The sequence below is a fragment of the Manis pentadactyla genome, chromosome 4 (genome assembly GCF_030020395.1).
Source record: "Manis pentadactyla isolate mManPen7 chromosome 4, mManPen7.hap1, whole genome shotgun sequence".
Taxonomy (NCBI): Eukaryota; Metazoa; Chordata; class Mammalia; order Pholidota; family Manidae; genus Manis; species Manis pentadactyla.
The window spans coordinates 86,407,439-86,431,004 of NC_080022.1; the positions used below are offsets into that span (position 1 = coordinate 86,407,439).

The following is a 23,566-nucleotide window of genomic DNA, read 5'->3' on the forward strand; positions in this document are numbered from 1 at the left end:
TTTGAAGACTTAGTGCGATCATTTATTTGAGCCCAAAATGGAACTAGGCTGTAAATATAATACATTCATCTTCCTGTTTCATCCTACTGGAAATATATTTTTTTGCTGCATATTTGCTTTATCCTACAAAGAGATCTTATAGTAAAATATTATGTAGTTAGAGTAGTTGTGAAGACAGGATGTAGGAACTAAATATTTACCAATTTAATCTATCTGGTTGGTAATATTTTCTTAGACTTTGTCTGGGAAATTTGGCTAATCACACATACATTCTTGGTTGGTACAGTTTCCGTGTATCACGCCTCCTTGCAATTCCTCCTTCTTTCTTTGTCCACCTAACCCATCTTTAAGGGCCAATTCAATTCATATGTCTTCCAGGAAACATTCCTTAACTATTACTTTTCACAGTAATTTCTTTGTCCCCTGGACACCCATTGTATTTATTTACTATACCTCTTACTTGACCCTTGGAATATATTGCCTTATTTTAATAATCAATTCAGTGTTTTCTGTTAATCTTTTTCATTGTGGTTAAGAAATGGACTTTAGAGCCAGACTCCCTGTGTTATACTGACTAGCTGTTTGACCTTGGTGTAAACACTTCATGGCTCAGTTTTCTCATTGATAAAATGGAAATAGTAACAGGACCTGCCACGAGGAGTTACTGTTAGGGTTACATCAGTTAGTACATGGAAAGCAGTTACACAGCACTTTGTTCATAGTGAGTACTTGGCAGATGCTTTGATTGTTCCTTGAGAAAGAAGAATATTTGCCTTTTTTGGAGTTCTTGTCTTTTAGAATGTATATTTTCTACCAAACCCAGCACATAAGAAGCTGTCAGCAAATTTGGGGGACTTTTTGGACTTAGAACATTTTATTTTTTTCTAAAACATTCTCATTTTCAACACAAAATGTTTTATGCTGAAAGTAATGTTAGGTCTTAAATAGATATCTACTCCATTTTCACTCTCAGCTGTTGAACTCCTTCCACTTGACTGAAAAGATCACACGTTTATAAACTTTCCTAGCCTTTGTCTTTTTTAAAGTCTAGTTCTTTATTAATTCTCCTTACTTCCTCATGAAATTTTTCTCATTGTTTCTAAATACAATTGCCTTTACCTCATTTATTTTTTACCTTATACCAGTCCCCTTTCCCTCTGACAGTTTAATATTTCCAGCAGTCCACCAGATGTTTCCTGCAGCCTGTTAATAGCATCTGCAGATTAAACTTAATAGCTTCATTGACTTTCTCTTATCTAAACAAAATTCACCTTCTCTACTTCCCTACCTCTTGTAATAATATGTATACAATCCTGTTGGAATCCAAGAATCCATTTGTGGATCTGCCCCTTTTATCTTCAATATTCAATCAGTAATTATGACCTGTGGATTTTTTCTGTAATTTCTCTAGTATACTGTATCTTTTTTACTTCCTAGTACAGTTATTACCCTATTCTAAGACTAAGTTCTGTCTACAAAACCAACTAATCAATTTTCTAACTTCTTGCTACCTCTTCCACAAATCATTCAATCCCATGGATCATCATCAGCTATCTTTTCCAAACACTGTTCTGGTACATCATTCCATTATTCACCAAAGTGTAACTGACATTTACTGAGCAATATTCGCTTTCTGTTACATGCTAGGGCATGTGTAAAACATTATTTTATACTGTCTTCTTTTCTAGTTTTTTTGTGTTTTAAGCTTCACTTTCCAAAGAAGATTGTAAGCCCTTTGAGAGAAAGAACTATATCTTAAGTTATATATTTTTTAATTTCCTAAGACATGCTACATACACAGTAAAATTATATTCTAAATCAATAGTAAATTTAGTTGAAATCAAGTCCATGAAGTTAGTGGTGGAAATGATGACTTTATTAATAATGAAAGAAGTACTATTGTTCTGTCATTGAAATAACAGACTCGGCCATGTATACTTAAGAATTCTAATGTCTCTATTTGAGTATTACTTAAGGATATGCCCGTATGCCTCACTTTAATACTCTGTTTAATTCCAAGTACCTCTTGTTATGTTTCAAAGATTCCTTCCAAAGCAGGGTTTATTATAGTCATCATCATGGATCCTCTTGCTCTGAGACCGGTTCTTTAATTTCCTTAAATCCTGCCTGAATATTAATGAATCTACCGGTCTTTTCGTCATGAAAAGACTTAGACTTAATGATTTTTCTATCCTCAAAGCCTTAGTGAAGAGAAACCATGTGAGTTGCCTTTGAATATTATAACATTAAAATCCAAAAGGACAAGACCAGTGCCAGAAGATAGGAAACTTGGAAAACTCTGCATAGCCCCTGTGAAGTAGTCCCCTTCAGTGTGCCTTCGGATGTCGGTTCCAGCCAGTGTTGCCCCACTTATCTCTAACCACCACGGGAAGTGCCACTGTGGACTGTGCAGCCCTGTGTCTGCCTCCATGTTATGTATTCACCCCAAATCATTAGAGACTAGCAGCAGCCCAGGCCATGGGAGCAGTTTGCCTTTGCCAATAATACAGCATGATATTTCTGTGAATTTTCAGGATTAATGTCCATACTGGCAGAAATAAGACCAAGGAATGACTTGGGACATCCCTTTTGTGATAATTTGAGATCTGGAGATTGGATGATTGACTATGTCAGTAACCGGCTTATTTCACGATCAGGAAATATTGCTGAAGTAAGTGAAGCTGTATTCTAATCCAAAAAAACAAGGGCACAATTAAAACTATATTACCATGTTATAGACAAAATTTATATTGTTTTCTATCCTGAAACATTTTCCTCCCTTCCTTATCATCTTTTGGTTCTAATAAATGGAAATCTGGTTGCATGTTTAGATTTACATCTTTAAAATGCACCTAGCCTGTAAACACACCAAATTAATTTTTGGAATTATTTTTATAACAGGTTGGTAAATGGTTGCAGGCTATGTTCTTCTACCTGAAGCAGATCCCGCGTTATCTTATCCCTTGTTATTTTGATGCTATATTAATTGGTGCATACACCACTCTCCTGGATATAGCATGGAAGCAGATGTCAAGGTATATCGAATAAACCTTGAGTAAATAGGCATGTTTCTGCAGAAACTATATAGAGTCAGTTTATACATGCTCTTAAAAGACCAAGATATGAGAAATTATGATAGGCTTATATTGCTAAATAGTTTATAAATGGATAGAAAATTTGTTAGCATCCTTTAATCTGGACTGTACAAAAACAATGTTAAATCTGTTATATAAAGCTGAAAAAACATGTCAGAAAAATGTAATTGTTTCATAATATTTGTTTCTATTTATTCATTGACTTGTTAAGTTAATGGATACAATTCTTAGAATATACATACATAGTACTTTTTTTAAATTTCCATTAATTAAGAGAAAATATTATGCATGAATGAAGTTTGCCTGTAACAATGAATTTCCCTAAAATGAAACCACAGATTGCAATGTACCAGTGCAGATGAAAGTGAAGACCTACCAAACGTATTTAACCATAATTTCAGAAAAAATAAAACTTCAGCCCTACCATTTGTTTCACAATAGGCCTTGGACTTAAAGCCAGCAACTCTGAAATCTGATCAAGTTGAAAATTTTTTTCAACTGATATTACCATTGTGACACATCTGTGTAGAGATATTATTGGAAGAAAAGAAACCAAGTAAAATGATACTGCTAAAAATATTTGAATCAATGTGTATAAAATTTCAATCATACAAGACAAATAAGTCTTAGAGATCTGCTGTACAGCACTGTGCCTATAAATAACAATTTGTATTGAATACTTAAAAATCTGTTAAGAGGATAGATCTCAAGTGTTCTTACCACAAATTTTTAAGAACAAATAAAGAATAAAAATTCTGTATTTCTACAAATAATATTTTAAACTCCATCACTTTGTTACAGCTTTGTTCAGAATGGGTCTACCTTTGTGAAACATCTTTCACTGGGTTCAGTCCAAATGTGTGGAGTAGGAAAGTTCTCTTCTCTGCCACATCTTTCACCTTCACTTACGGATATACCATATAGGCTAAATGAGATCACAAAAGAAAAGGAGCAATGTTGTGTGTCTCTAGCTGCAGGTAAGAAATGACGTACAAGTTTAAAATGTGTAAGTCACATTATTCGAAAAGGAAAAATTATGGAGAAATGACAATATATGAAAAACCTCACGATGTTATCTAAGATTTTAGGTTACTGCTTGGTAAAATTTAATAGCTACTTCACTTGTAAAAATAATAAATGCTTACTATTTAATTATTATGCAATAGCCATTGATTTATGTGTATTTTTTATTGTGACAGGTTAATCCTTTCCTTCTGCATGTTTCTGTTTTTTTCAACTCTTGACATTTTCCATTTTTTAATCAAATCTGTTTTACTACCCAGTTTCCATTATATCATACATCTTTTAAAAATTAACCTGGCTTTATAATTACCAAGAGATCACATAAAAATTCTCAACAAATCACAAAACACAAAGCAGTTACTAAATAACATTTTATTATGTGTCTAATTGCAGTCAAATGCTTTCAACTATATTGGCATCCTTTCCTGCAAACAAAATCAAACCCTGAATCAAGTAACAAGCATAAGTAAGCAAAATAGGCAAAAGGACTGTCTTTTGTTTCTTTTTAGTATATTCCAAGTTCCTAGAAAGTACTTAATGTTTGAGGCCACTGAAGTCTAGAACTTTACAAGCTCAGAATAAATAGAAGTTCTGATATTTGTTTCTAGAATCCTGAAAGAATCCTGAAAGAGTGTTTGGTATAATTCATACTAACAAAATATAGGGACTGTACTCAGATTTGTGTTTTTTGGGGTTCCTTTTAAAATGAATACTAAGACCTAGAATGCCTCCCTTTTGTGACAGTAGTGCAAAAAAAATAATCATAATCGTAAACTTTTTAAATAATTGATGAGGTAGAAGTCACTCAGAAGATATATGATCTATAAATTATATAGTCTTAGAGGTCAAAAAGTCAATACAAACATTTCTACATGTCAGTGCTAGTTTTATAGATTTTATAGTTTTGACTTTTTAACAATGACAAACTGTATTTCAGGAAATATCAACTCAAACACCCTTAAATTTATACTCATATCTCATACAAAGTGTTTAAATGTGTTAAAGTACCAGGAAGTCTGTGTGGCAGAGAGTGCTATATATGTGTATTTTAGCTGCTGTCATCATCATTATCAAAATTATCATCATCAACCATATATAAACCATGTATATCAACCATGTATATATAATACACAAAGCATTTAGGGAAATTTTGTACCATTATTTTGGAAACAATTTAGAAAAAAAATGCCTGGTGTTACCTTTAGTTCTGATCTTTCTCAACAAAAGAAAATAATATCTAATCTCCAAGAAGTTGAAGACCCAATAAGCAGAAACTTAAATTATGAAGTAAACTTAGGAACTGCCAAAATTTTCTTTTATCTTAGTCAAATTCTTTCATCTCTCAATTTATCTTTTACAATTAGTCTTTTATTTCAATCAATTTTTATAATGCTGTTGTCCATTCACAGTTTTCAATGATAGCTATATTTTGGTAAACAAAGCAGATGGGGTTTCTGTTATCATGGATCTTATTTTTCATGGGAAGAGACAGTCATTCATTCAGCAAACCAGAAAACAAATAAACAAGATAATGTCACATAATGTTAAGTGTTTAGAAGGTAGTTAAGAATGAATGCTGTGTAATTTTGTGTTCTCAGTTTTCCCTTACTAAGATATTTATTACATATATGCTTTAGAATAATTCTTTTTTTGACTGAAATGCCAATTTCCTTAGCTGTATTGTCCTGCTAATTATTGTTTTTAGTACAAATATGGATAATAATTGTATTCCTTTACATGTTTTATAGGAAACCAAAATCAATCTAAAAGTAAAATTTTAGATTTTATTCATTAATCATCTTATTTTATCTCATGCAAGTTAATTGGCACCAGAAATCCTTGTTTTCATCTGTAAAACCCTTTTCTGGCTAACAAAGTATAACACTTTTAAATTGTTTAAGTTAGTGGGAAATTTAGGAATAAAGTTTGACTGTAGAGTGATATATTAATAATTATGTATCATTAAAGTAATAATTTCATATTTAGATTAATGTGTTGCCATTAAATTGCAGGTAGAATCTTTTCAAATTTATCATAATATTATAATGTGTTTGATTATGTGTTAAATATTTTATCTCTGATTTTTGTCTTTAATTTATTAAAAGAAAGTTTATCTGTATTTAAAGATACGCATTCAAATCAGTTCAGATAAGCTTCCCACTCTAGCCCAGTTCTTAACCTCTTTTGGGTCACAAATTCCTTTAAGAATCTGATAAGAATATGGAACTATATCACATCACACAAAAGTTAACATAAGCATAGACACACATTTTGCAGATAATTATAGAGGGTTTTCCAACTACCTATAGTTCATCCTTGTCCCCCAGGTTTAGAGCAACTAGTCTATAATTATGGAGTTCATAGACTATTTGTATTATTAGGATTAACATATTACTTTGTTGTGTTTTCTGTTAGGCTTACCTCATTTTTCTTCTGGTATTTTCCGCTGCTGGGGAAGAGATACTTTTATTGCACTTAGAGGTCTACTGCTGATCACTGGACGCTATTTAGAGGCCAGGTAGGAGATCTTTCAAAGTTGCAATGCAAGTTTATATCTGATTGTTTTTCTCATGCTCCTCAAACTTTTCTTCTTATCCATCTATTCTTAACATTTGGGGGGTTTGTTTTCCTTGTATTGTATTGATTGTATTTTCTATATTCCTTTAATAGGATCACAGAATTTCAAAGGAATGAAAATCTTTAAAGTTACTAAGTTCTAGTCCCTCAGGTTCCAAGTCAGATTATCTTCAGCATTTGTTAATTTATTTCAGTAAAACTAAAAAATGTATAACCAAGTTACTAACATCCCTCAATAAAGAGTAAAATTTGTTTTTCTGAATTAAGCATAAGAATTCAGATGAACTTACAGGTAAAATTTGAAAGTCTACCATTTTTGTCCTTCTATAATGAAGACATTGCCTACTATTTGAGTCCTGTAGAATTATAATCTTAGGTTTTCCTCTCTCTGTTGTCAGTCCTTGTCACCTCCAGTTTTATATTTTCTAGACTTAAAATGTGTTTTATTATATCACAGTAATATGAATGAATTCATCTAAGGTAGGAAAGAAAAGCTATACAGCAGTTATACTGAAAAGTGTGTTCCACAAATCAGTGGTGTCACCATCATCTGAGAGCTTGTTAGAAATGCAAGATCTTGGTCCCTATGCTACTTCCAGAATCCAGATGTGGAGTGGAGAGGGCAGAGTTGGCTGGTGAAAATACATGTTTTCACAAAAGCTCTTGTTGATTTTCAGCACCCTAAGACTAGAGTTTGACATCATTGCTCTGCAAGTGAAAACTTTTAGCAAAAAAGCCTTTGTATGATTCCTTACTTTGATGTCATCCAAAAAATAGCTAAAGTCTTCCACTTCAAATGACCAAAGTTTTATTTTTGATCCTTTTAAAAGTGAGAGTTTCTAAATATTGTATTCTTTGAAATGTATTCTTTCTTGCTAACCTAATATAAGACCTCACTGATGTAAGACACCATTATGGGACTGTATAAATTTTGGAGGTTGTTTGCTTCCTTCCCAAATGCCACTTCATGACTGTGATTGAAAAGTAGGAAATGGAACATGAGGATCCAGCAGAGTATAGTGGTTAAGAATTTGGACTTAGACCAGATTGCCAAGTTCTAATCCTGGTTCCAAACTACCAGTGACAAGTTATTTATTCTCTTTGTGTGCTCTGTAAAATCATTATGGTATTTACCTTACAGGGTCTTCATAAGTATCAAATGAACTAATGCATTAAAGTATCTAGAAGAGTATCTGCCACATGCTAAGCATTACATAAATGTTAGGGTTTTTTAAATCATTATTATGGTTTTCATTGTTATCTGGGATCCCATTCTATGTACTACCAACAATTTCTGCTGCTTAATTTTACATACAGCTATCTAGATCAGGAGGTCAGCAAAATACAGTCTGTTGCCTTGTGTTGTATGACTTGTGAGCAAAGAATGTGTTTCACCTTTTTGAAGAGTCATTAAAAATGAAGAAGAATATATGGCTGCAAAATATATGGCCAACAAAGTCTGAAATATTTACTATCTGGCCCTTAACAGAGAAAGTTTGCCCACCCCAAATCTAGATGATTCCCAGAGGATAATGTATTTGTTAGGGTAGTGCTAACTGTTATAAATTATCAACTCTTAAATTTCAGTGGCTTTTCACAAATGAAACTTATGTCTTGCTTCTGGTCTAATATTGAGTGTTCAGGAGGCAGCTTTCCACATAGTGATTGAGGGAGGCAGGCTTGTTCATCTTGAGGATCATCTGGAGTACTGACCATCTTCCAGGGTCTCTGAGTCCTCTCCAGTCAGCTTGCAGAGAGGGAAAGAGAGCCTGGGAACAGTACACAAGTTCCTTGTACTTAAAACACACCAGTTCCATTCACATTCTTTTGCCTTAGAATGCTGTCATCTGGCCACAGTCAGCTTTAAGGTAGGTTGGGACATGAAAGAAAGTCATTGGGGGACACATGGCTCCTTTACCACAGAGCATTCTACTTCCTCTCTCTGCAGAGGTGCTAATGGCAGAGGAATTTTTTCAACTTTTTATTCAACTTTCAAGTGTATGACATTGTTCAGGATGGTTAAAAGATTGCTAGCATTCTGACCTTTTATTAATTGGAAGTGTCACCATCCAAACTAACACTTTTGTACTGCAGAAACTAAAGAGTTTCCCACTACACCATTATTTAAGAGATGGGTATTAAATTGAGCTGTAAAATTAATTAAACTTCTAAATTGTTTAGCCAAAAAGCCCTGAGGCCTAGACATTTTAAATGACTTTTCCATTGTCATTCAGATGGCAACATTAGATAGAATTTAAACCTCAGTCTTATTTCTTAGTTTAATCTCTTTTTAGGATGCCACGCCATCTTAAAAAGTTGTCATTTGATACATGATAGTGTAATAACATTTTAAAAGATAAATATCCTCTATCAGTTTTTGAAAATAAATTATGTTTTTCAAAGTCAGCTTTTATTCAATTACTTTCTTATGTTTGCTTTGCTCTTGATATCTGCTATTTAAAATAATAAAGTTCATGTTCTTGGTTACTTGAATTTTGAAATACCAAGGATATCAAAACTAGAGACTAGAGCTATGAGGGACCTTAAAAATCATGCTGTTTAATCCCTAACTCCACAGTTGAGAAAACTATCCCAGAGAGGGTAAGTCACACAGATTATTAGAAACAGATGGCAGCAAAGACAGAAACAAAGCCAGGTCTAGGATCAAGGTTCCTAACTTCACTCAATGCTTGTTCTAACATAGTATGACCACTTTATATATGAAAATACAAAGAAATAAGGGCAGGAAAGAAAATGCATCCAAAATAATAGTCACCAAAAGTGACTTCAGTTTTTTAAGTGATTGCTTTCATGTCAAATGATCTGCCTAATTCTGTTGTTTTAGGAATATTATTTTAGCATTTGCTGGTACCCTGAGACATGGTCTTATTCCTAATCTCCTGGGTGAAGGAACTCATGCCAGATACAATTGCCGGGATGCTGTGTGGTGGTGGCTACAGTGTATTCAAGATTACTGTAAAATGGTTCCAAATGGCCTAGACATTCTCAAGTGCCCAGTTTCCAGAATGTATCCTACAGATGATTCTGTTCCTTTGTCTGCTGGCACACTGGTAAAAATGATTTCTTAAAATAATTTCTTTCCCTGAAAAATTGCGTTTAATCTGAATCTTGAGAATTCTTCAAATAGTGGTATTTATTAGCACCCGCTAGTACTCTGAAAGATTGCAGAAATAAGACTTACTGCTTAAGGAATTTGCAATGTGGTAGAAGAGATGATATGTACATAATATGATCTTTGCAAAAAGAGATACGGGAAATACTATGTAGTCTCAGAAAAGGGAGAGAGATGGTCTAGTAAGCTGGTCTCAGTGAGGACTGCAGAAAGCAGCTAAAATTTCACCTAAACTGAACTTTTAAAAGTAAGTAGGATTTCAGCAGAGGTGAGGGAAGTTGTGAGAAGTCATCAAAGGTAAAAGGAATAGTAAAGCACAAAGGTGGACTGAAACACAGTTAGACATATTGCTCAGTCTAGTTTGGCTTTTATGTAGGGAACCTACAGGGTCGTAAGAGATTGTGGGAAGGGTGAATTAGGTTGTAGAAAGCCTTGATTACCAGTCCAGGGAGTTCAGAGTTTATTTTATGAACAGTGCAGAATAAACATTGTTGAGCAGTTTTTTCCCCTGTCAATAATGTAGTCAGACTATACTTTGACCCCTTCTGATCTGCCTTTATGTTACAGTTGGCTTGTTATATTTATGTGGGGGACTTCTAAACTATCTCAGGATGAGCATAGATTGTGCCCCCTAGAAGTTTATATCATAAATTATTCAAAGAACATTTGTCAAAAAAAGTTTTGACCTAAATTACTGCTTTAGCATATCATTCATTTATCCCTGCTACCATGTGGATGAGTAAGAACAGCAATGCCAATTTAAAATTCAAATTTCTGTATAATAAGCTAGATTAATTGATTAGCTGAGCAATTCAGACTAATACAAACTACCCAAGCTCACAAGATTCATTTTCAAGTGAAAGCAAAGTTACAAATTATTTCATGTCATGGACATGAAGAGTCAAATATCAAATGTGTGATACATTCATATGCCAAAGGTCTGCTGCATTATTTGATTGTATATACAGGAGCTGCTTCTTTCCTCAGTCCCATTCCTGATTCCCATTTCACTCTCCAAAGGAAAATATATGTTGTCACAAAGCTTCAGTTGTGGGATTTAAGAGAAGATAAGAAAAAATGTAATTTCTAACAGAGATGACATCCATTATGTCTCAACCAGGATCAACCACTGTTTGAAGTGATACAGGAAGTTATGCAAAGACATATGCAGGGCATACAGTTCCGAGAAAGAAATGCTGGTCCACAGATAGATCGAAACATGAAGGATGAAGGTACATTAACTTTACATTGTAAAAATTTACTAATGAGGTGGAATTAAACCTTGTTATTGTTCATGTAATTGACAATTTGTGTGTGTGTGTAGAACTTCAGAATAACAATGAAAAAGATAAACATGATTCCTGATCTCACCAGGGTAGTTTTAGTTTTTTGAGGAAAAAACAGTATTTTATATCTTTTCAGCCAATTTGAAAGGTCATTTTATAGTCATAATAATAATTGCTAATAATTGCTCACTCTGTGCTAGGTGTTGTTTACCTATGTTATTCCCATTTAATATCCCCAAGAACATGGCTGAGTTATATTGTTCTCATTTTTATTGATAAGATTGACAGAGTAGTTTGCCCATAATCACACAGCTACTAAGTGGCAGCTGGAATTTCATCTGTAGCCTGTCTGTGTCTATAACCTAGGCTCTTATAAAATACTTTCTGTAAAAATGTTAATTTGTATACAGAGTTAAAATAGATGACACTTCCTTAACCTCTTTGAAGTTTATCATATTCCTATTCTTACAGCACACCATTTTACCAGCCATAGTAAGGCTAGTTATAATTTATTTCATCTTATTACCTAATCCCCTTAGAGACTTCCCAGTGAGTTTATTGTATATTTACTTGTTGTCTTGTAAAACATATATTGCTTTATGTACATGTATATTTGTTTAACTTTTTAATTTTGAAAGAAGTAGAGGCTCACAGAATTGGGAAAATGATACATAAGAGTGCCCTGAACCCTTCACCTCACTTCCCCCAGTGACGACAACTTATATAACTGTAGCATAATAACAAAATTAGGAAAATGACATTAATGTAATGCTATTAACTAGATTATAGACCATATTTAGTTTTCTCTATTTTGAAATTTACTCATTTTGTGTATGTGTAGTTCTGTGCAGTTTTACCCCAGGTTATAGCTTCATTTAACTGTTACCACAATCAAGATACAGGACTGTTCTATCACCACAAAGATCTTCCTTGTTTTATCCCTTTATATTCACACCAACCATCCTTGGTCTCTCGCAAACTGCTAATCTCTTTTGCATCCCTGAAGTATGTCATTTTAAGAATGTATATAAATGGAATCATATGGTATGTAACCTTTTGGGATTGGTTCTTTCACTAAGCATAATTCCCCTTGAGATCCATCCACATTGTTGCCTGTATCAGTAGTTTACTCCTCTTTATTGCTAAGTAGTATTCTCTTTCATGGATGTACCATTCATTTGCTGAAGGACATTTAGTTCTCTGGCTAATACAAGTAAAGCTACTCTGAACATTCATATGTAGGTTTTTGTGTGAACATGTTTTCATTTCTATGGGATAAATGCCTAAGAATGTGATCAGGTCATATGATAAGTACATGTTTTTTGGTTTTTGTTTTTTCTTTTTTTTTCCACTCATGTAACCATCACCCAGATGAAGATATCAAACTTTCTCACTAATTTTTTTCCCCTTCACCTGTTTTACCCATCCTCCCACCACCCTCTCCTGTGGTAACCACCTGTCTGTTCTGTTTCGGAGTCTATTTCTGTTTTGTTTGTTTTCAAAATGTTTTTTAGATTCCACATGTAAGTGAAATCATATGGTATTTGTCTTTCTCTGTCTGACTTAATTTCATTTAGTAGAACACCCTATAGGTCCATCCATGTTGTTGCAAATGGCAAGATTTCATTCATTTTGGTGGCAGAATATTTCCATTGTATATATATATACCACTTCTTCTATGTCCATTCATCTATCAGTGGACATTTAAGTTGTTCCATATTTTGGCTATTGTAAATAATACTGTAATAAACATAGGAGTGCATATTATATCTTTTCAGATGAGTGACTTTGTTTTCTTAGGGTAAATTCCCAGAAGTGGAATTGTTGAATCATGTGGTATTTCTATTTTGTTTTTTGAGAAATCTCCATAGTAGCTGCACCAAATTGCAATCCTACCAACAGTGTATGAGAGTTCCCTTTTCACCACATCCTTACCAACACTTTTTATTCTTGGCTCTTATATTGTAGCACTCTGACTGGTATGAGGTGCTATCTAATTATAATTTTGATTTGCATTTCCCTGATGATTAGTGATGTTGAACATCTTTTCATGTGTCTATTGGCCATCTATATGTCTTCTTTGGAAAAATGTCTCTTCAGGTTCTCTGTCCATTTTTTGATCAGATTGTTTGTCTTTTTGGTGTTGAACTGTATGAATTATCTGTATATTTTGGACATTAGCGCCTTATCAGATACATCATTTGCAAATATATTCTCCCATACAATAGACTACCTTTTTGTGTTGTTGATGGTTTCTTTTGCTGTACAGATTTTTAGTTTGTTATAGTCCCACTTGTTTATTTTAGCTTTTGTTTCTCTTGCCTGCGGAGATATATCCAGAATAAAATTTCTAATGTTGATGGTCCAAGAGTTTACTGCCTATGCTTTCTTCTAGGAGTTCTATAGCTTCAGGTCTTACATTTAGTGTATTCTGTTCCAGTAGTCTATGTATCTCTTCTTGTGCCAGTACTATACTGTTTTGATAACTGTAGCTTTGTAGTATAGTTAGAAATCAGGGAGCATTGATATCCCAGCCTTGTTCTTTCACAAGATTGCTTGGGATATTTGGGCTTTTTTGTAGTTCATACAAATTTTAAGATTATTTGCTCTAGTTCAGTGAAAAATGCCATTGGTATTTTGATAAGGATTGCATTGAATCTGTAGATTGCTTTAGGCAGTATAGCCATTTTAACAATATAAATTCTTCTATCCAGGAACATGGAATAGCTTTCCATTTATTTGTATCTTTTTCAGTTTCTTTCATCAGTTTCTTATAGTTTTCAGAGTATAGGTCTTTCACCAACTTGGTTAAATTTATTCCTAGATATTTTATTCTTTTCAGTATAATTGTAAATGGAATTTATTTCTTAATTTTTCTTCCTGTTCATTATTTGTATATAGAAATGCAACAGGTTTCTGTATACTTTACAGAATTAATTTATTAATTATAGTAGTTTTCTCATGGAGTCTTTAGGGTTTTTTTGTCTATAGTATCATGTCATCTGCAAAAGGACAGTTTTACTTCTTCCATTGCCAATATGAATGTCTTTTATTTCTTTTTCTTACCTCATTGCTATGGCTAGTACTTCCAGGACTATGTTGAATAAAAGTGGTGAGAATAGGAATCCTTGTCTTGTTCCTGATCTTAAAAAAAAAGGTTTCACCTTTTTGCCATTGAGTATGATGTTAGCTGTGGGTTTGTCATATATGGCATTTATTATGTTGAGATATGTTCGCTCTAATATCCACTTTGTTGAGAATTTTTATCATTAATGGATATTCTATTTTGTCAAATGCTTTTTCAGCATCTATTGAGGTGATGTTATGGTTGTTATCCTTCCTTTTGTTAATGTGGTGTATCATTGATTAATTTGTGGATGTTGAACCATCCTTGTACCCTGGAATAAATTCCACTTGGTCATGGTGAATGATCCTTTTAACACATTTTTGAATTTGGTTTGCTAATATTTTCTTGAGGATTTTTGCATCTGTGTTTATCAGGGATATTGGTCTGTAATTTTATTTTATTTTTATAGTGACTTTGTTTGGGTTTGGTATTAAGGTGATGCTGGCCTCATAGAATGAATTTGAAAGCTTTCCTCCCTCTACAATTTTTTAGTATAATTTGAGAAAGATAGGTATTAACTCTCCTTTAAGTGTTTGGAAGAATTCCCCTGTGAAGTCGTCTACTCCTGGACTTTGGTTTGTTGGGAATTTTTTGATTACCACTCAATTTCATTACTAGTAATTGGCCTATTCAGATTTTCTATTTCTTCCTGGTTTGATCTTGGGAGACTGCATGTTTCTAGGAGTGTATGCATTTCTTCTAGGTTGTCCAATTTATTAGCATATACTTTTTCATAGTAATCTCTTACAATTGTATTTCTGTGGTATCAGTTGTAACTTCTCTTTCATTTCTGATTTTACTTGAGTCATCTCTTTTTCTTGATGACTCTAGTTAAAGGTTTATCAATGTTATTTATCTTTTGAAAGAACCAGCTCTTAGTTTCATTGATCCTTTGTACTCTTTGTGTGTGTGTGTGTGTCTATTTCATTTATTTCTGCTCTGCATTATATTTTTCTCTTCCTTCTACTAACTTTGGGCTTTGTTTGTTCTTTTTATAGTCCCTTTAGATGCAGGATTAGACTGTATATTTGGGATGGTTCTTGTTTCTTGAGGTAGTATATAACACTGTAAATTTCCCTCTTAGATCTGCTTTTGCAGCATCCCAAAGATTTTTGCATTGTTGTGAGTACATGTTTTGCTGTATAAGAATCCATTGATAAACATGAGAGGAGCATTCAGTCTCACCAAACAAATTCATGATAAGGTGGATCACCATTTTTTTCCTCTACTAAATTATCACAGGACACAACATAGTAGTGAATGAAAACACTGGTGCTGGAACCATACTTGTTATCTTGAAATCCCATCTCTGATCATTTTCTAGTTAGTTGCATTCCCTTAGAAAAGCTTTAACTTGTCTTTGCCTCACTTTCTTCTACATTTGTAAAAAGGAGATAATAACAGCACCTACCCCCAAAGACTGATATGAGGATTCAATGAAATATGTATGTTAAAGCACTTAGTATGGTGCTATAAATTATAACTATTAAAGACTATAAAATATATGAGTGTCAAATCTAATACACAAAAATAGTTAGATATCAAAATATTTGTGAAGATTTTTACTATTACATGAAAACACTAGAAAGCAATTATATAATATAATAGTTTTGTTAGGGTAATGGAATCATGGACTTTTCTTTTCTTTTTTTTTTTTTTTTTTGCTTTTTTTTAACTCTATTGTTGTTAACATAAAATGGTAAGCTTTTTAAATGATCTATTCCAGATTTTTCAGATAACATACTAACTTATCAGCAAATTTTGATGTAGACTCAAGAACCTAAATTCCTTTAGTCAATTTATTGTTTGTAGTGATAGCATACACATTTTATACCCAACTGAGCTGTTAATAAACACTGATGCTTTTCTTATCTTCACTAAGAGAACTAAATAGAAATAGATCTTATAATATAAGAACCTTTTTTGTGATATCTCTAAATTATTTTAGTTTTTTATATTAATTATGAACATTTCAATATATAGAAAGTAATGTAAATTATACCTTTGAGCCTAGAACTAAAATTAGACACATACTAATACTTCGCCTTATTTTCTTAAGCCCTTTTTCTTTTGTTTGGAAAAGAAATAAACCACTACAGACATACCTAAAGTTTCATCTCTATGTCTTTCTCTGCCCTTCCTCTTTAGAATTAATGACTATCCTATAATCAGGACTTACTATTTCCATGTATGTTTTTGTACTTTATGTGTTTATGTGTTGGAGTATGTGTAAATTACATATATATATTATGTAGTATATATTCAGTATATTATTATATACTCTAATGTATATATATATATATATACTATATGTAATTCTGTTTTCAAATTTTATACAAATATCATATTAGACATAGTTATGATAAACATGGTTGTATATATTGGTATTATCAACGTTTTAAACCTTTACAGAAAAGGTATCTTATACATATCCTTTTGTAACTTATTTACTCATTTTGGGGGGAATTTATCCATTTTGCTTCATGTAAATACAGTTCATTAATTTAAAATGGTATAGGGTTTTCCATGGCATGAATAAACCAATTCTTTTATTTAGTTAACTGTTACCAGCAGTTATTTTCTTGCTAAGACATGCACTGTTGCAGTGAATATCCTTTTATGTTTCTCCTTGTGCCCATAGGTAAGGGTTTCTCTAGAGTATATATCTAGAAATGAAATTAAAATGTGGTATAGACTGTGAATGTCTTCAACTTTTAAGGTATTACCAAATTACTCCCCCAAGTAGTTGTCCCAGTTTATTATATTCCTTTTAAGTATTATGAGTGTTTTATTTTACTTTTTTAGGTTTTAATATAACTGCAGGGGTTGATGAAGAAACAGGATTTGTTTATGGAGGAAATCGCTTAAATTGTGGCACATGGATGGATAAAATGGGAGAAAGTGACAGAGCTAGAAACAGAGGAATCCCAGCTACTCCAAGGTAGTGTTTATGATGCTTACATAATTATACCTTCTTAAAAACCACCTACTTGTGAAATCTTTTATTCTGCTAACCATGAAGTCTTCATATTAAGTCAATCAAAAATCTCCATTTCTCCCTCACACTTCCTCTTCCACTCACCCCTCAGTACCCCCCAATATCTTGATATTGTATATAATCTTCATGTCATAAGTTATCAAGTAAAGCTGTTCTCTCCAGAAGTTCTCATGGGTTGATTCTCTACAAGCATTTCAAAGGAAAGTTTTATGATTTGTTATCCTTGTGGTTGAGCTATTTCCTTGACCTGAAGTGCTTTCATTGTAAACATTTCATTATGCCCTTTAGTAATGCCTCTTTTAAAAATGTAGAAAACAAGCAATTATGCCAACCCATATGAAATCTTTTCATTTTCTGAACCTTTTTCCTCCCTAATTTTTTAGTTTTTTATCCCATCATTTCTTTTTATGATTTCAAATACTTAATACAGTATCAAGTCTGAGAAACTATTTTCTTATTTTAAATTTTATCATTAGTCATAATTGTCCAAAAAAATCATTTAATAACAGTAGCAGTTATTACATGCTTTGCAGATTCTTTTTGAACCTGTTTATTTTGGTACACTATTTGATCTTGTACTTCCCTTTCATTTTCCTTAAAAATGAACTTTTAAATTATTATGTTTACCTTCCTTGGCTTTCTCCAGTCCTATATCTCATGTTTTCTGTCTTTTCTCTGGTACTCCATTTCAATATCTCAGATTCCTTATTCTTACCTTTTTCTGGTTACCATCTCCTTTTTTTCCATAATCCCCATTATATGTCACAGAATTTAAATATGTTAAGAAGGTAAGCAGTGGCAAAATTGTAAGAGGAAAGATTTCTTACATATGCAATATACGTTCCTATAAAGTGAAGGCTTTTAAATGAACATTTGTTTTTATAATACATGAATTATGTAATTCATCAAAATTCTTTATTCAATGTCCTTTAAGTAGTACCAAATTGACTAACTCACAGAATAAAATTAATTTATGATTTTAGAGATGGATCTGCTGTAGAAATTGTGGGCCTGAGTAAATCTGCCATCCGTTGGTTGCTGGAATTATCAAAAAAAAATATTTTTCCTTATCATGAAGTCACAGTAAAAAGACATGGTAAGCTGTTCATTTTATTTACAAAGAAACTTTGAATGTACTGTCTCTGTTCTTAATCTACATAATCATCTTTTGACTCAATGAACTAATATTAGAAAACCCTTAAGATTAGGAGGAAAGAGAAACCATTAATTCACTAGTGTGACAATTATGTCAAACATGGATACTAATCATATTTTTATAGCACTATTGAACTGAGATATGAAAACCATCATGATTATTACCTTTCTGTACTTTTCTTTGCCCTCCATGTGACTGTGACCAAGTTGCATTTTTGTGAAAGTTATGAAAGCTTTACATCTTTTTCTAAAACTATGCTGTCCAATAGAAATATAATTTAAGTCATATACATCATTTTAGATTATCTACTATGTGTATTCTTTAAGAAAAAAGAAGCAGATGAAATTGTGATATTTTAATATATGCTAAATATTTTATCAACATGTAATCAGTATGAAATTATTTATGAGCTATGTTATATATTCCTTTGGGGTATACTAAGTCTTTGAAATCCAGTGTATAATTTGCACTTCTAGAATATCTCAATTCAGACTTGCCTCATTTCAAAGGGCTCAATAAAGGTAACTTTATCAAACATAAAAGTGATACAAAGAAAGACAAATCAGATCATTTGCTAGAGTCTAATCCTTTTTTGCTAATATAACGAAAGATTATTTTTAACTTCAGACTAGTGCCCTTCAGAAGACCCCAACACTCTCATAAAGTAGATAATATATTACCTGTAACTAAATGTATGGGTTTCTTTATGCTTAAAACTGCCATATCTTTTATGATGTTTCAGGAAAGGTTGTGACAGTCTCATATGATGAATGGAACAGAAAAATTCAAGACCACTTTGAAAAGCTGTTTTATGTGTCAGAAGACCCTTCAGATGTGAATGAAAAGCATCCTAATCTGGTTCACAAACGGGGCATATACAAAGATAGTTACGGGGCTTCGAGCCCTTGGTGTGACTACCAGCTCAGGCCTAATTTTACCATAGCAATGGTTGTAGTAAGTGATGTTTATTATTTTCAAATTTCAAAAACATTGTGAAGGAGTTTATTTATTTGTTTATTCCCATTTGTTTTCAAATTCATTTAATTGCTAAAAAGTACACTGTTTTCTAGCTAGCTTTATATAGTCTTTTCTAATTAATAAAGCCTTATGCTATCCCCCTCAACCTATAACATTCAGTATTAAAAAATAGAAAATAATGGATAGTGACTAAAGAAATGTTTTCCAATGGTTTTCACTTCGTAGCATACATAGAAATGGTATTTGCACAGCACACACTAGGCTAAATGGATTAAGTTGCTTGTGCCAGATCACCCCACACAGCAGCCTTGAAAGCTGAGAGCATCTGTGTTTCTGCAAACCTGTGCCATGAGTAATGGCTCAGCACACTAGTTGGAAAGATCTGGGTAGGTTTCAACTCACAATCTGTTTTCTGTGTTGTATTGCTGAACTTAGTTCTATCTAGCCAAACATCTTAGACCCTCCTTATTTTATCTCTACTTAGTTTAAAAATAAACTACAGGGCAATAAAATAGAGAGGATATGTGTTCTTCCATGCCTACCTAGCTGTTTCCACTTTGTCAAAAAGAGCACTGAACATAGTACTATTAATTTTAGTAGAAAAATGTAAAGGTACATAAAGGTAGCTTAGTGCATTTAATTTCATTTAACCATCAAAATTAATGTTCGTTCTTCATCACCAGGGCTTTTTCTCCTTCCCCATATCACAAGTAAATTTACTCTTACTTGTGGAGTGCAAGTCCTTCTGTACTTTATTATGACCCCAGAAATAAAAAATGGTTACCAGCTGTGCTTAAAGGAAGCTATTGTAAATCTTCTGAAAAATGAATTAGATGAGTTTAAGTGCAGTCTGCCATCATTTTCACTGTGGTAACTTCCTTCTGGCTGGTAAACTTTCTTGAAATGACTCAAGGAAATAATGACCTCTAGGAGCCTCTGAGTCAGCTGCATAGAATTTGATCTGGTTAAGTGTCTGTACTCAAATTCTGACCACACTGTATTTTTAAATCATTTTCATTCTTTTTCAAGTTTTTGAATAGGTGATGTTCCACTATGGGTAGAAGCTAATTCTTCTGTGATCTTAAAAAATGTATATGTTTGTATTTAACATTCATTAGGCCCCTGAGCTCTTTACTGCAGAAAAATCATGGAAAGCTTTGGAGACTGCAGAAAAAAAACTGCTTGGTCCCCTTGGCATGAAAACTTTGGATCCAGAGTAAGTTAAAGTATTAAGAATGTTGTTCTTACTATATTTAGTATATAATTATATTTAATTATATTTAATCTTGAAATGAAAACTTTGTTTCCAGAATAGGTTGAAGGGTATTAAGAATGTTGTTGGTATTATATGGCTTTTTTCTTTGCTTGTAAATAAAATCTCCAGTAAAACTGCATTCAAACTGTGTTTTTCAAAATACCTTCTGTATTTTCATTAAACAATATTCAAAATACCTTTTGCTTGTCCTATATCCACTAATCAATAGGAGATTTATATTTATAAAACTAATATGTTATGAATATTTTCTAATGCTTATTTTTCCTTATTGTAAAAGTAATACATAATTATTATGGGCATTGGAAGTACATAATTATTATGGGCATTGGAAGTAAAGACATGTTGTCTCCTTAGAGACAATCTTTATATTCTCAGTTGCTACTCCTAGTAGTTCCATCCATATTGCTAAATAATATGTGCATGCAGCTCTCTCTTGGCTTTTTAAAATATTAAACATAGGACTTTAACCAGTATTAAGTGTTAGACTAACTCCTTGAAGGTAAGATACCAAATATTTTATATTTGTTTGTAGTAGCCAGTTAAGTATTTGATAATCATTCCCTAACACATTATTAAAGTCACCTGAATTCAGTATATACTAATTTAAGGTTAAATGGATGCTAAGTCTATGCTATAAACTGGAAGACAAAATAACTTGATTATTTCTCTTACTTTTGTAATTTAAAAATTTTTCAAATGCTTCCTATGTAATGTCTGATCTTTTTTTGTCCTAAATTCCCATCATTTTGCAGTGATATGGTTTACTGTGGAATTTATGACAATGCCTTAGACAATGACAACTACAATCTTGCTAAAGGTTTCAATTATCACCAAGGACCTGTAAGAAATCATTTCTCTTTTCTCAGTTTTCAGTTGAAGTTATTTTTCAAATAATTCTAGATGTTCACTGCTCTTTATTTTTTCTTTACTTTTAAATTATCTTTTTACAGGAGTGGCTGTGGCTCATTGGGTATTTTCTTCGAGCAAAATTATATTTTTCCAAGTTGATGGGTCCAGAGACCACTGCAAAGACTATATATTTGGTTAAAAATGTTCTTTCCCGACATTATGTTCATCTTGAGAGGTAAGTCATCAGGGGCATGTAATTTGTATAACTTTAGTCAATTTATTAGATATTTCCTTAGAATTCATTTATGTATACTCTAGATACCCCAGTGAAATTTGAAAGCTTTACCCTTTAACATGACAAGTTCTGTGATATAATTTTCACCTTCCTTGAATTATTTTATGTTCTTATTTATTTTCATTTAAGGATGTGATATTACATGATTTATATGTGGAATAGTTTTTGATTTTTAAAAGTTAACTGATACCTTTGGATATGTTATTAGCATAGAATAAATATAAAAACTTAAAGCACTTAGGCTGGGTCTTTTGAGTTAGCTGATTTAAACATGTATCAATAAATAATTGTCAGAAATGCTTTCATTATAATTAAAATATTAGAATTGGCCTTTTAACTATTTTTTCAAACCCATTTGTCACCTCCCTTGTCCTAATTATTAGCAGATAAATAGTGTCAGAATTATGTGTCTGTATAAGAAGATACAAATTCAGTCAAAAACTTAATTTCTCAAATTCTAGATTATACATAAATATATGTACATATTATTGCTCAGAATAATTATTCATAAACAGCATAAATTTTGTGTCCTTTATTATGACCATGAGGATATTTCACCTATCACTATGAATGTTCTGTCAAAGTTTGTTTTCATTTTTTCAAAGTTGATTTTCATTAGCTTAAATAGTCACAGAAAACCCCAATTCTGCCATGCTTCTACCTCATCTAGAGATTGAGCTGAGTCTGTGGTGTGAACATTCTTACATCCCATCCTTTCGTGCCCCACAGTACTTCTCATTATTTGCATTTATTTTCTCTGGCTTCTCTTTTGTCTATGGGAAGTAAGAATATCCTGCTCTGCAGGCATCATTCTAGTACATTCACCTGTGACCCATCCCTCCCACCTCTTTCATGACCTCTCTTCAATAATTTTCCTCTCTTGGTATTCCATTTGATCTTTCCTTCTTAAGCTACAAAAATTTGGACATCCCATCCTAAAATAGAGTCCCTTCATGTTGTTCCTGCCTCCAGCCTTATCCTGTCATTCTATTCTCTTTTCAGCACCCTTCCTATAGGAGTAACCTCTTTCCTTTTGCTTCTGATCACCCACTTAGTGACCGATTACCACCTGTGATCTGGCTCTTGGTTCACCTTAACCATTCTAGCTAAAGCCACTCAACAACATCCTTTCTGGTTCCCAGATCCCAAGATTTCCTTGCAATTCTCTTCTTTGACCTGGTTGTAGTGTTTGACATTGCTGCTTTCCTCTTTTCCTGAAAACCTTGTGATCTCCATAGAATTAGGTCTCCCTTCTTTACCTCATGACAGTAACAATTATAACAATAGCAGTTAACATTTATTGATTACTTACTATGTTCCAGGCATTATTCTAAATGCATTTATGTGACATTATTCATTTAATCCAAAAAAACTATATAAAGTAGCTACCACTATTATGATTATTCTATTGTTACTATTCACTCCTCCACTTACCAGCTTACTTAACTTCTCTAAATTTAGTTTCCTCATCTGTATAATGGATGTGCTGGGATTGTTTTGAGGATTACTACAGTAGTACATGTAACGTGGACCAGATACTAAATCATATAGGTACTGTAATTAGTTACCTGCGCTACTCCCACTATCCATCCCTCTTCCCAATTGTGGTCACCAGCCTTCTTTGTCCCACCTAGTGACTCGAAGAGTGAATTTTTCAGAAAAGAAGGGATATACCAGTATGGCTGTGTTCCATCTTCCAGTTCCACAACTAATTATGAGCAGCAAATTAGTGGCTCTATAAGCTTGTTTTATTTTTTAATTTCAGTACTGTAT

General features: G+C 32.7%; 1 protein-coding gene across 6 annotated transcripts in view; it reads left to right on the forward strand.

Annotated features, from left to right (window-relative positions):
• The window catches only part of AGL (amylo-alpha-1, 6-glucosidase, 4-alpha-glucanotransferase), an 86,445-nt gene that overhangs the window by 58,876 nt on the left and 4,003 nt on the right, over nucleotides 1–23,566 (forward strand). For 5 of the 6 annotated variants that reach the window (XR_005024506.2, XM_036883838.2, XM_036883840.2 and 2 more), the window contains exons 22-33: nucleotides 2,535–2,671; nucleotides 2,902–3,035; nucleotides 3,897–4,072; nucleotides 6,534–6,636; nucleotides 9,541–9,766; nucleotides 10,949–11,060; nucleotides 17,047–17,182; nucleotides 18,223–18,335; nucleotides 19,138–19,349; nucleotides 20,492–20,589; nucleotides 21,402–21,489; nucleotides 21,600–21,733. Coding sequence is in view for 5 of the 6 variants with exons in the window: in XM_036883838.2 (XP_036739733.1) it covers nucleotides 2,535–2,671; nucleotides 2,902–3,035; nucleotides 3,897–4,072; nucleotides 6,534–6,636; nucleotides 9,541–9,766; nucleotides 10,949–11,060; nucleotides 17,047–17,182; nucleotides 18,223–18,335; nucleotides 19,138–19,349; nucleotides 20,492–20,589; nucleotides 21,402–21,489; nucleotides 21,600–21,733 (1,669 nt within the window). In the remaining variant the exon portion in view is untranslated. Of the gene's footprint in view, nucleotides 1–2,534; nucleotides 2,672–2,901; nucleotides 3,036–3,896; nucleotides 4,073–6,533; nucleotides 6,637–9,540; nucleotides 9,767–10,948; nucleotides 11,061–17,046; nucleotides 17,187–18,222; nucleotides 18,336–19,137; nucleotides 19,350–20,491; nucleotides 20,590–21,401; nucleotides 21,490–21,599; nucleotides 21,734–23,566 lie in introns of those variants that run through there. The other variant, XM_057500460.1, reaches the window with a different exon arrangement.